General features: G+C 42.4%; 1 protein-coding gene across 1 annotated transcript in view; it reads left to right on the top strand.

Annotated features, from left to right (window-relative positions):
- The first annotated feature begins 299 nt into the window (after window positions 1-299).
- Window positions 300-13,682, top strand: part of dnah2 (dynein, axonemal, heavy chain 2) — a 56,269-nt gene continuing 42,886 nt past the window's right edge. Inside the window, exons 1-21 of the mRNA XM_047339005.1 lie at window positions 300-520; window positions 1,184-1,294; window positions 1,385-1,623; window positions 1,848-2,039; window positions 3,633-3,838; window positions 3,949-4,078; window positions 4,829-5,011; window positions 5,140-5,354; window positions 5,509-5,655; window positions 6,573-6,729; window positions 7,371-7,480; window positions 7,843-7,972; window positions 8,138-8,295; window positions 9,099-9,298; window positions 10,177-10,369; window positions 10,639-10,839; window positions 11,531-11,687; window positions 11,929-12,103; window positions 12,399-12,562; window positions 12,857-13,018; window positions 13,341-13,444. Of these exons, the coding sequence (XP_047194961.1) occupies window positions 349-520; window positions 1,184-1,294; window positions 1,385-1,623; window positions 1,848-2,039; window positions 3,633-3,838; window positions 3,949-4,078; window positions 4,829-5,011; window positions 5,140-5,354; window positions 5,509-5,655; window positions 6,573-6,729; window positions 7,371-7,480; window positions 7,843-7,972; window positions 8,138-8,295; window positions 9,099-9,298; window positions 10,177-10,369; window positions 10,639-10,839; window positions 11,531-11,687; window positions 11,929-12,103; window positions 12,399-12,562; window positions 12,857-13,018; window positions 13,341-13,444 (3,506 nt within the window). The 5' untranslated portion in view covers window positions 300-348. The remainder of the gene's footprint in view (window positions 521-1,183; window positions 1,295-1,384; window positions 1,624-1,847; window positions 2,040-3,632; window positions 3,839-3,948; window positions 4,079-4,828; window positions 5,012-5,139; window positions 5,355-5,508; window positions 5,656-6,572; window positions 6,730-7,370; window positions 7,481-7,842; window positions 7,973-8,137; window positions 8,296-9,098; window positions 9,299-10,176; window positions 10,370-10,638; window positions 10,840-11,530; window positions 11,688-11,928; window positions 12,104-12,398; window positions 12,563-12,856; window positions 13,019-13,340; window positions 13,445-13,682) is intronic.

The following is a 13,682-nucleotide window of genomic DNA, read 5'->3' as shown; positions in this document are numbered from 1 at the left end:
GATGTCTGGCTGTTTCTGGTCTAACAGAAGACTCGTGGACAGAGGAGAATGAGAGGGCTTTGGATCAATTTATCATGGACACCTCTATCACAACCGTGGTGGTCTACATGGACACCAGTGCTAAACTGCGGGTGGAGTTTTCCATGCCCCAACCGGTACAGCACACTTTTCACTTTTAATTCAATACTATAGGGAAAGTGCTTCACCATAGAGAGTTGTTGAGTTCCTCTCTGTGTTCTCTTTCTGTTTCTCTTCACCACCACACCTGGAAATTCCTTTTTGTAGGGACAGGTGGCAGAGCAGCTGTGCTATTTTACCCGCAAGCCAGGAGCCATAATCACACCAGAGATGTTTGACACGGATGTACAGGTTAGCACAGTCCGCGGCGACTCCACCGAGAGGCTGCTCCACGACATGACCTGTCTGCACGCCCCCGCAGTCGCACTCAGCACGAACATGGAGAAGAGCATCAAGGACAGCTACACCAACAACATGCACTGCTACTTTGCCAGCCTCACTGGTGGGTACCGGGGGGGAGACCTGTGAGAGACAGTTGACTAATGGTCCTAGATCTAGGTGAAATGAATGAACCCATAAATACAAACAAGACTTTTTCCCCTTGAGGTGATTTTTCCTGCAGCCGAGTTAAAAGTAGACTCCTTCTGTCTTTTAAATAGACCAATAGATTAAGTATTTTCTAATATTTGTCAGCCTGGAGTCACAAGTGTGCTTTGCCACCTTCTGTGCTGTGGAAGGGACACCTGATTCTTCAAGATATTTGCCCTTGTTATGGAATGAAGGAGATTGTGATTTCCTGGCTTGTGTTTATAGGAAGTTAACAAAATCTGTACCACCACAGAAAAGTGGAAAAGTAGTTTTGATAATATTCCCTTTGAAAATACAATTTGTACAGCATAATTACTAGTCAGGCTCCCAAATTGTTTTATAGATTGTTGATTCTTGACTCCCACATCTCTGTAATGTAGCCGGGAGATTTAATTCAGCTACAGTGAAGCCCTTCTCTGACTGCAAATTGTGTGTTTACTACAAATGTATGTAAAAGCCAGGATGATGAGATAGAAATTATCAAAACTGTGCACAACATTGTCTATAAGAAAGTTCCATAGAGCCATATGCACACATGATTCAGAGTAATATTTGATGTCATTTTATTTTTAAACAGATGATGTCTATAAGATGGGGGGCAACACAGTCCTGTACATCCCGATGGAAGCCCTACAGTCCAGCCCCGAGCAGGCCAGCAAAGACAAGAAGCTGGTTCAGAGAATGGAGTGTAAGCCTGAGGAGCTGTGAACATGTGTGTGTGTCCATGTCCATGTCCATCCATCTAAACATTTTCCTCTTCTGCACTCGCCGATTTCAGCTGTCATCATCCACTGGACAGATCAGATCAAGGAGCTGCTGCACGGTCAAGAGACGATGCAGATGTGGGACGACTGTGGTCTGCTGGAGGAGATCGCCTTCTGGAAGACTCGCTGTGTCAAGCTGTCGGACGTCATGCAGCAGCTCCAAAAGCCTCAGGTCTTGCACATCAAGAGCATCCTGGAGCTCGCCAAGTCTCTGTATGTTCAGCGCTTCTGCAAAGAGGTCGAGGAAGTACAGGTACAGGAAGTCTGCAAGCATCAAGCCTAAATTAATCTCTCACTTTAACAAAAAACACACGCTCATAGATATTAGCATTGCTAACACCGCTATCTCGCAGGATGTTACACCCACAATCATTTTCACACTCCAAATGCAAAGTGCTGAAGCACCAGAGAGATGGAATAATAAAGTGATAAGAAATAATTAATATTACATTTCATTTGTATATGTGTGTTTACCAGGATTGCTCGCTGCAGGCCGAGTCAAACCTGTCCTTCCTGACCATGCTGAAGGAGCCCTGCGAGCAACTTGCCCGGCTCAAGCCAAGCGACGTTGCTCCGAAACTGCAACACATCGTCAGTCTCATTCGCATCGTCTGGGTCAACTCGGACCACTACAACACGAGTGACAAGATCACCAGTCTGTTCTGCAAGGTACCTGCGATTCACGACATGGGAGGGATTATCTCAATTGACAACCTCAAATAATCTGTGTAGTTAAGTTCTGACCCACTGTCGTCTGGTGCCCTCTCTCTCTCGCTCTCGCTCTCTCTCTCATCATCATGACGCTACTAGCAACTAAAAGGACATTTGGAAACTCATAACAATCAATATGCACAATGTATAATGATACAATGTAGTGATTTGGCTTTTGTGTAAACTCATCATACCAAATAGATTTTAGTTTATATTTGTGAACGTTTTGGTTTCCCAATACTTATTGTTTGTTTTCTGCCATGTTGCAGATGAGTAATGAGATCATCCGCCTGTGCTGCCAGAGCATCTCTCTGGACAGGATCTTTGAGGGCTACGTGTTATCCAGCAAACAAAACCTCAGCGACTGCATCCAGTGCTGCCAGTACTGGAAGGACGTTTACTTGCACGCTTCGCAGACTCACCAAAAGTAGGTGAAATCTCACCTGTTCCTCAAGGGACTTTAATGGTGATCAAAATTGAACAGATTAATTTAAAATGTAATCATTTACCGCTTAAATGGGTTTTATATAACAATGAGACATGGATAAGAGAAAATACAGCAATACAATTGGAATGTTAAGTGTAAAGAAGAGCAGATGTCAACCATTCATAAAACTTTTCATTAAAAGAAACAATTTAAGAAGGGATTTAAAACAAGCAAGAGAATACTTCTATGTGGAATGAATTCCATAATATGGAGGCTCTGATTGCAAAGGCTCAGTCTCCCTTTGTAGCACTGTGAAACCTGGGAGTTATCAGCTGGGCTCCATCTGCACATGTTAGCGGTGGAGAGGACACGTACTAGATACAAATAAAACTGAAAGGTATTCGGTTGGAAGGCCATTTAGGTACTTAAAGATGAGCAATAGAAACAATATTTTTCCATTGCAGTGGTCAGTGAAAATATTTATAGATCATTAAAGAGCAATGAAAAACAGAATCGCCTTGATTTGAAAATGTTTTGAATATCTGAGGTCACAGAAGCTTGAGATCTGAAGGGTGCAGATCAGAGATGCCCTGATGTAAGTTGTTTGCTAATTTGCTAAGTCAGTGCAATAGTCTCTTCACATCAGTTTCTGCCTCTCTACCTCCTCTCTACTTCCTCTGTCCTCTTTTTTCTTCCCCCCTGTTTCCTTTCTGTTGTCAGGTATTCTTCAAAAAGCTGGGAACTGGATGAAACTAGCTTTTTTGTGGTGGTTGATGCTTTCATTCAGCGGTTCAGAGACCTGCTTGAGGTATAAATATTCCCCCACTCACACATTCACACACATTAATACATGTGCAGACAACAACTGCATAAATTCACATTGAAATTCATGTCAAAACACGTGAATCAGTCAAATGCATGGGCCCACGTTCTTTAAGCTGTGTGAACACAAAACAAAAGACCAACACACACAGACACAAACACACAGGCAATCTAAAAACTCAGATTTTGTAATAATGATGGTCGTGTATATAGTTAAAACAAGTGGTCACAGGAGACACATTCATTTTAATGCAAATGTTGAACACACGTCCTTTGAGCTGACAACTTTTTTGCACTCTCAGGTATGTGACTGCCAGCATCAGTTTGCCCGTTGGGAGGATGGCCAGCAGAGGGACCTGCCGTGCTTCAGCGGCTGCCAGGGACCAGAGTTCACCCGCTCCCTCCAGAAGATTGAGGGCAACTTCCACTGTGGCCTACAGAGCCTGCGCTCTGTAGACAAGGGCATCCTTGATGTCATGGACACCGGGTGGTGCAATGAATTCTACAAGTAGGTCTATTGCTCTGTAACACATTCATATTAAGACTAAATAAAATAGTATTAATGATTTAAAAAAGCTGATCGTCTGTGTTTTCATGTATGGATGTGTTCTTGTGTAGGTTTCACGCATCGGTGAAGGATCTAGAGATGTTGATGCGGAACCTGATCAATTCCGTGTTTAAGACGGTCAACACGATAGAGGAAGGAATTCGGCTTCTGGACATTTTTAGGCCCATGTCTACTCGAGAGGTGTCTTTGAGAAACACACACACATACAGTGCATTATTCCAGCACCATTTTCTAAACCAAGTTCTTTCAAGGTTGCAAATTCATTCTTTCCTAAATCACAACAAGTGTTTCTAAACCTCTGATTTAGAGCATAATGCATTCCCCAGCCTCTAACCCTAACATTGACTATCAGATCAAAACAACCCTTGCCTGAACCTAGTTTTAACCCGAACACTAAAAGCAAATCTTATCCCTCAAACAACCCATCAGTCAGAAAATGAGCAGCGGGCAAAAAGTCCTCCCTCTGTAAGGTCTATGCTCAAAATGGTCCTCACAAAGGTATCTGTACAAGTACACACACGCACTAACTAAAAATGCATTTCTCACCTAAACACATCCATTGACCTTCTTCATATGAAATCTTGACATTTTATATTTGCTATATAGATTTATACTTGGATGCTCATGGTCTCTGCAGTTTGTTAAGGTTAACCTGCACCACAGAGTTCGTAGAGAGCTGCCTCTTTTATCACTGCAGTGCACTGAGAGCAAAAAGACTTCTCATATTTGTGCTGATGTATAGCTTGTGCTTGTTTTGTCATATGGAGAGCTTTTTTCATTTCCCCCAAATTTGTCTCCATTCTCAATGCTCGTAACATTTAGTACGAGGCTCATTCGCAAACTCTCCTTCTCTATTTGCTTTGCTGCCCAACGTTTCACCTCTCTTACCCTCGCACAATGAATGTGCTCTTTCTCTTCACTCTCTCACAGGCCATTAAGAGCACCACAGACGAGAAGGTGGAGGAAGTGTACAACATCTTTATCAGTGAGCTCAAAATGGTCAACAAGGAGCTGAACCAGAAGAAAAGGTCTTTTTCAGACCACATGCCCCGGATAGCAGGACACACCCACTGGGTCATGGCCCTCAGACACCGCATTGACAGATCCATGGAGGTGAGCCCATTGGATTACACAGTATTCTATTTCTTTTAGGCTTGGCACACACTAGTTATTACGACTAGTGTCCCTTCAGGACCTCCATCCTTTCCAGATTCTTACTTAGTTTGTTTTCTCTCCTCCAGGTGCTTCAGAAGGCCCACTTCATACCTGAGTCATACAGCCGCAAGCAGCTCATTCTCAGCTATGGCCAGATGGTCCAGGTTTTGGATGAGATGGTGAAGAAGAACTTCAGTGAGTGGAACCAGAACCTGGATGCAGAGTACCGGAAGAGACTGGAGCAGCCGCTCTTGTTGCGCTGCAAGCACAACCATGCCAAGCTGGACATTAACTTTGACATGTGGGTTACACAAAACTCAACTTACAGGACAGAGAGCACAGTGCATTTTCATTTCTGCATACATTCATGGGATGTCTTACAATGTACACTGTCATCTGTGAACGTTGACACACACCTGGCAAATGCTGTTTTTTTCCTGTGTTTTCTTGTCCAGCAATCTGTTGAACCTGTTCTCTGAGATTGACTACTGGGATCGACTCAAGTTTGAGGTCAACCAGTGTGTGTTTAACATTTACCAGGACAGAGAGGAGCTCAGGGTCCTACGGGAGAGAGCTCTGCTGTTGATCAGGAACTACAACAGGTTGGAAACACAAACACAAACAAACACAGAAGAGGAGAACAAACATGCATACAACACTTAATGAGGATTTTTTTTAATTGGGTTCCTGATGTATTGTTATATTATAATCATCAGAATTTATTGTCATGCCTCCATGCAAGTGACAGCCAGTGGCTAGAGGAATTTAGTTTTTTGGGTTGTTGTGGTATGTCCGTCTGTCCCATGAACATCTCAAGAATGTCTGGAGGGAATTTCATCAAATCTGGTACAAACTTTACTTGGACACAAAGATGAACTTCTTTGATTTTGTAGTCCAAGGGCGAGGTCATTGTGGCATCACAAAATATGTTTTCTTAGACTCCAAGGTTGAATTTGTGGTTCGTTTTGGGAGGTTTAAAGTTAATATTTTTGTCAATGCAATAAGTCAGGAACACCTGGAGGGATTGAAATTGGACTGGTTGGTGGAGGCACACAACCACAGGGGGGTAGTTTTAGTTTGGAAGACACTTTGCCGATAACTTCAAATGAGAAGGCCATTATGATTGTAGGAGTTCACTCCTGTGAGGAGTGTGACACTGGATTTTAGTCATAGTGGATAATTCATATTCCTTGCACATTTTCCAAATTTCCTGTCCGTATTCTCCACTGAATGCTGTAATAATGAGCATTTGAACAAATGTTTTTGACTATTCTTTAATAAATAACCTGGATACAAAGAGTCATGTCCTCATATTCAGAACTGAATAAAAGCACACATCAACTGTACATACACAATTGTAAACTCACACACAGGGTTCTAGCTGTTAGTCAATAACCGGTGTGTGCGTGTGTGCGTGTGCGTGTGCGTGTGCGTGTGCGTGCGTGTGTGTGTGTGTGTGTGTGTGTGTGTGTGTGTGTGTGTGTGTGTGTGTGTGTGTGTGTGTGTGTGTGTTTATCAGAGTCATTGCAACGCTGTCTCCTGATGAGTTGGGTCTGTTTCGGGAGCGGATTCACCTGATGGATAAGAAGATTCAGCCAGGACTGACCAAGCTCATGTGGCTGTCTAAGGGACCGTCTCACCTCTTCATCCGCGACTGTCTCCTGCATGTTGACAAGGTTGGAGTACACAGTTCAAAACTTTCAATGGATGTTGGTGCAGTTTTATTGTTATTGTCACAATACCCTTTTCCTGTTTGGACTGCAGTATCAGGGCCAAACCTGTAAATGCAGCTGTTGCTGACTGACTGAAGACAAAGTTACATCATTAATAATAAAAAGATATGCTCTCGCTTCCAACTGAAATCACAGTGCACCAGATGATGTCACTGTTATAAAATCTGATCTTTAGTCACTATTTCATAAACGTTCCATTATCTGACAAAAGAGACGGAATAATATTTAAAGAAGAACTGCTTTATTGGGGATTTGGCAGTTTCAAATATTAAAACCGGCTGATGCTGGGATGCAGTCACGTAATAAACATGTTAATTAATATTTTAGGTGATCAAGTGTTATTTAGTGAGTTGTCAAGCAGGATTCACCTTCACTTGGAAGTAGCTGTTAACAACGGTTACAAAACAGTTTTCTAAAACATCCCCTTCGCACTTTGATCTTACATGACAGTGACCTTACATGATCCAGATCCCCTGACTATCCTTTTCAGTTTACTTTAGAAGATGGACACAATTTGGAACCAGTTTTAAAACCACATTAGTGACTTGAGCAGCTCCTCTTGTTCCCTCTCCTCTGCTCCGCAGGTCCAGCTGATAGTTGATGGTTACAAAGTGTCCAATCTCTCCATCTCCAGCCTCTGTCACCAGATCAGTGAGACGCTGCTGATTAGACTAGATGGAAAGACCATGTACAGGTAGAAACAATGATGTGATTTCTTGTTGTTCATAGTTCAACTCCAACTTAATGAAAAATAAAAACTCTTGAGATATAAGTTATATTTAAATCCACATTTTATGACATATTCATTTCTGCATTTAACACTGGGTAATGTTTTTTTTTCTTCATTTAATTATACACATCATTTCTCAGTAAACTTCTGAATTGTTTCATTAATTTTCTCTTGGACTCAGTGGCGACTGTGTTTTCTCAGCGCACTGATCAAGTCAACAACAAGCACCTCCGTGTCTGAAGCGATGTGCATAGGTTGCATCATAATCATAACATGGATCTCAAGTGATGCACATTGGTTTCCTTTGTTGGCTGCTTCCTTTGTAGGGACCTGGAGTTTGAGGATGACCAGAAGGCTCAACAGCAGAGCCAACTCCAAATACTGCTCTCAGCACACCAAGAAATCACTGAGATCATGACCCGCATCTACAACACTTTCTCCCGTGACGGATCTGAGGTCTGTGCTGCGTTTTGTGTCAGTCATTCAATATTGGTAACATCCAATCGCTAGAGGACCAATAATATTTATGAGATTATTGTGGGAGACCTAACTTTCACATGGTTAGATAATTACATGTACATCAAATAGCAATCACAGTACATTTTTACCATGGTCTTTAAGGTCCAGGGGCACTGGTTGGCCTACACGGAGAAGGTGGACCAAATGGTCGAGGAAGCTCTTAGGAGCAACATCAAGCACTCGATGAAGAAGCTGTCCAGGGCCATCAACGGAGACAGCAAGACGACACCCAATCCACTGTTCAAAGTCCTGGTGACACTGCACCAGGCAACTCCCCAAAACACACCAAAGGTACAGGCAAACCCCTCGTAATCCGATTAGGTCGTGTGATAATGACTTGTTTACACTGTGTCTGCTGTGTGCTCGCTGACGGAGGAAACCTAAAAGGTACACAGAAATACACACACAGAGTCATCCATCCCTGCCAGGACAATAGCTGTATGTCCTGAATAAACAGCATGGAGCACAAACTCACACCTACATCTGCAGAAATGTAGGACTCAACAGATGCAGACTAGGAAGGACAAATGATTTATTTTGTGTAGCTCTGGGGGATTTAATCCACACAAAGCCTAACTGCCATACAAGTTACTAACAGGACCATAAGACGATGCAGATCTTACCTGAATACCAGTCAGTCCCACTCATCTCTCCTAGTGTAGCCTCACTGGAACAGAGTGGAGGAAACCTGATCTTCTTCTCTTCTTGTATTTGTGAAGCCATGTAAATTAAACGTCATGTTTTATTGTTAGTTTCCATTTATTTCGGTAAATACTTAATATAACCACAGACAGAAATGGAACCAAAAGGTTGTTCCCTTCTTCCTCCTCCTTCTCGTCTCTATCAGGCTCATATTAGAATTTGACTTTTTAACTTTCAGTAACCAATAGGAATGAGAGAAATTCCACCCTGGGCCCATGGCAGTACACCAAAACACACATAGGTGTAAGGACTTTATTTTGGGAGCATTTTGTTGTGTTTATCACAGCAGAGATGATGCATGGTTATGGTATAACTTTTGTTTTTTCTGCACACTTTGGTGCTTTGAGACACCCACACACAGGTATGTAAATGATCTGGACAGCAGTGTGAGTGTCTGTCTCTCTCTGTTTCGACAGGTGGAGTTCTCCCCGACGCTCGGAAAGCTTGGGCAGATTGTGAACATTATGCCTCAGCTCATCAAGACCATCGCGAGCATTAAGCGACTGCCTGAACTTCTCAACCGCAAGCAGTCAAAGAGGAAGCCCATAAACATCATCATAGGTTGGAACTGTTTTTTAAAAAAGTCTGTTCATGATATTCAGCAAGTTTTCCTTAGAAAATGTACATTCTGTTAGAACAGTATGTACATCTTTTTACAGAGTACTGGGCAAATTCAGACTTGATGTACATGAAAAACAAACTATCGCTGCTTTCAGACACGCACTGAGCTCCGGAGATCCTCTGCAGTTTCTCCGGTGGACGTGTAAGTGCGAACGCAAATGTTAAAGTGAGAGTCTCCAGAGTTTCTGATGAGTTTTTCCATAAACTCCATAAAATCAGATGTGAGTAAACAGTAGGGATCCTCTAAAGATTCACTGTGAGCGAGAGGGGGGTTTATGACACTTCCTATAAACCCCTGAATGGACCGCACTGAATGGCATTGATGTTGAATGCACTAATTGGAAGTCGCTTTGGATAAAAGCGTCAGCTAAATGACATGTACTGTTACGTAATGTAAAAAAATCTCAGGATAAGAAAGCGGTGTGATATACGTAGAAGACACCGACGAAGATGTCAAGAGAGTTCGTAGTGATTAGAGCTGACGCCATTGTGGATGTGTTGCAAACAACATGTGATCTCCGCAGCAGAATTCATACGTTACATCCTGCTCCTGCCTGCTGCACCCCCCCCTCACCTGAATCCTGCAGACAAATTGTTGCTGTTGTGAAGGCCCCTGAGCAGAGAACCCCACTTTGCGTTCGGCATTTGTGAAAGGCAAACTGCAGAGAAAGTCCAGACCCAAGTCTCTGGAGATCCTCCGCAGGACATGTCTGAAAATGGCTATTGATTACCAAGCAGTTGTATATTTATGTATATGTGAGCATGTTTTCCTTCTACTTTTGCCTCCGTTGTCACGCTAAACCTCTTTGATCCCTCAGAGCAAGACGAGGAGATAAAGAAGATTCAGGCTACAGTTGCCGCAGGGATGACAGCTAATGGCAACCTCCTGCAGGCCTATCTGAAGACCTGGGACAAATACAGGGACATCTGGGAGATGAACAAGGACTCCTTTATACAACGCTATCAGAGACTTAACCCACCAGTCACTTCTTTTGATGCAGATATACAAAAGTACTGTACAAAAAAAGAAGATTTCTAAACATCATTCTTTAGTTGACCTGTTTAAGAAGTTACCTTTTGATACTTTTACCTGAAAAAGCTCTGGCATACAGATTAGTAGATCATAACTCACTGAAAGAAACTAACAACTTTCACCTGTTACCTTCCAAGCAAATCGTAATGTGGCGACTATATAGCTGTGAACTTCTATTTGAATATGACTGAAGAAATCCTTTCAAAGTAGCTGTTTGACATCTCCCTCATCTCTCGTTCGCCTTCAGGTACGCAGAAAAGGCCAACACTGTTCAACAGGAGGAGACGGTATTGAACATAGGCTTTGTCAGGCTGGACTGTTCACCGCTCAAGTCCTTCGCGTCGCAGCATTGCTATGAATGGCAAACCAAATTCACTGAGCTGCTCACTCACATTGCCAGCACCCGCCTCAAAGAAATTCACGCATCCCTGCAAGCCAATGCCACCAGGTGGGGAGTCAAGTGAAAGGAATTGTTTTCATTGCAGTAGAGAAGAAGACATCTAACAGAGATCCACAGTTCATGATCTTTTAAACCACGGTGGAATCCTGAAAGCACATTATTTTGAAATGTAAAAATGTTAAGGTGGCAGGTTTTATTTCGACAGTCAATCATGAGAAAGCAACAAATTTTAATTGTTCATTATCTCTTGGTTGATCTGACATTTTGGGTAAATTCTATGAGAGGCTATGTGCAGTAGACTGCAAAGACACTCTGGCTGGAAACGCCCCTAACCAGGCCCCATGCTATTAGCTTTCTGTCAAAAGCTTTCAAATTCCAGAAGCTTTGTTGAAGATGAGAATGTCTACAAAGTCCCTTGAAAAGATTCTGTATTAACAAATAGTATTCCAGTGAGTAAAAAGGAATGAGTTTAGAAAAAGTGGAGTATCCAGCTCACATCTTGACCCTGAATTACTACGATTGTCATTGCTTGTGTATACAAAGCCTGTTCCACCAACATCTGCTGCAGGTTTTGTGGTCTTGTACAGCGACAACACCGACCATGTTTTTATGAGGAAGTGTTACTGATACACGTCCTGACATATTCAGGAAAGCTTTTGATTTTGTAAACATTTGACATGTGTATTGTACTTAGAGTGTTGTGACTCTTTATCGAGTTTCTATGTATGTGTGTGTTTAGGCTGAAACAACCCCCCCAGACACTGGATGAGCTCAGTGCGAGCCTGAAGCTCTTGGAGACTCTCCAGGGAGATTTGGCCAAAACAGAAGCTCAGATTCCTCTCATCCATGAACAGTTTGCTCTCCTGGAGAAATACGAGGTCCCAGTGGAGCAGGATGTAAGTACATCTCTCATTAATAAACAAATAAATACACAAATACAGATTTCCCGACTCAGGACTTATTAGCAAGAGTTAAGAAATTCCTCTCATCTAATCAAGACCAACTTGTTTATTGTTCCCCTTCCTTTAAATTAAATATATAATATATAACAACGACCTATTTGGTAGTTACAGGTTGTATATATCTACACGTGAGCAACATTCTTTACCAACATTCTACCGACTGTTTTACCCACAGGTGCAGGAGATGCTCGGAGTGCTGAATGGGGACTGGGTGTGGTTCCAGCAGGTCTTGATTGACAGTGACGTCATGCTGCAGAAGCAAAAAGAGAAATTCAAGAGCAGCCTTATCCTCTCCTCCGAGGAGTTCAAGAAGAATATCCAGGCCACTCTGGAGGAGTTCAGCAACACAGGTCACACACACTCATATTTCTTATTTCTTATAAAGTGCTTCATCGGCTCGGTGTGTGCACCTTCCTGTTGCTCTGTTTCGGTCTGTCTCTACTGAGATGCTAGTATCTATACAGAACCTCCTTAGAACCTACAGCCTGTATCTAACTGTTCTTTTCCCCGATGATTTCTTTGTATGAATTGTATGTCTCCCCTTTGTTTCTCTGCTTTTGTGTGTGGACATATGCTTTTGAATGTTTCTTTATAAGCATGTTCATGTATATGTATCTCCCCTACATTTTGCATGTATATATCCAGGTCCATTTGACAGTGCACTGAAAACCCAGGTGGCTCTCAAGCAAATAGCAGAGCATCGCAAACAACTGGAGGCTCTAAAACAGGAGGAGAGCACCATCCTTCAGGGGCTGGGCTTCTTCAAAATCGAACAGCCGCCCTCCAAATGCATCCGCATACTGGAGAAGGTCTGTCCCAGCACAACTCTCCCAGTACCTAATCAAACACACTACAACACAATAAGTTGTAAATCCAGAGGTTATTGGCAACTGTGATTATGATAAACGGGTTCAACACGTGTGAATGTTTGTTTGGGCAGATTTATAAATATGTGATAATATATAATTGAAGACAATTGGCAGGACATTAGATAGAATGCCCCAGGCTGAATTCCAATCCAAGATGCTGCAATGGAAGCATTTTGATGACTGTTTTTGAGCATGTGTACTTTGTGTGTGTGTGTGTGTGTGTGTGTTGTTCAGGACATAGACCACCTGCAGCAGGTCTGGGAGATCAGACAGGAATGGAACTCCAACTGGAACATCTGGAAAGTCGGTCAGTTTGTTACGCTGCGGACGGAGAACATGGAGACCACAGCGCAGGACACGTTCCGGAAACTCTGCAAACTCAAGAGAGAACTAAAGGTCAGTTCTGCCACAGTCAGTTACACGTGGCACAGGGTTCCTGTTTCACTTTAGGTTTTGTTTCATCAAGATTTGCACATAAACGCCAAAACAATACTTTATATCAGTAAAGCACGATCTACAAGATCTTGAAGAATGACACTTTGTGTTAGCAATGGATACCAATTTTTGCAGAACCCAACCTAAATGCATTTTAACAGTGATGGCTGTTCCTTCAGGATGCATATAACCTGTTACTAATATCACCTGTACACCTAAAACATCACCTGCCCTCATAACCACATTACACAGTAGTATTGACGTGTTCTTTGTATGTTTGCAGGATAAGGAATGGGACATATTAGATTTCTCTAAAAACAGGGTTGATCAGTTCAAGCGGATCATCCCTCTGATTGCTGACATGAGGAACCCAGCCATGAGAGACAGGTAGTGACTCAAACCAAAGGATCTAATATTTATATAAAACAGTTGTTTCACAATAATTCAACTGTACATGATGGGGCAGAAACATCAACATGTAGATAGTTAAACAGCGGTTTATGCTCTACAGTCCTTATTTAAAGGACTGATACCAGATGGGATGAGTGGTTTTCATGTTCAGTTTGTTGTACAGGAGAATGATTTACAACTTTGATTAAAACAATGGCCATTAAGCATTTTCCCA

This window comes from Hippoglossus stenolepis, chromosome 23 (genome assembly GCF_022539355.2).
Source record: "Hippoglossus stenolepis isolate QCI-W04-F060 chromosome 23, HSTE1.2, whole genome shotgun sequence".
NCBI classification, from domain to species: Eukaryota; Metazoa; Chordata; class Actinopteri; order Pleuronectiformes; family Pleuronectidae; genus Hippoglossus; species Hippoglossus stenolepis.
The sequence above is the reverse complement of the archived record's forward strand: the minus strand, read 5'-3'. Positions and strand labels throughout refer to the sequence as shown.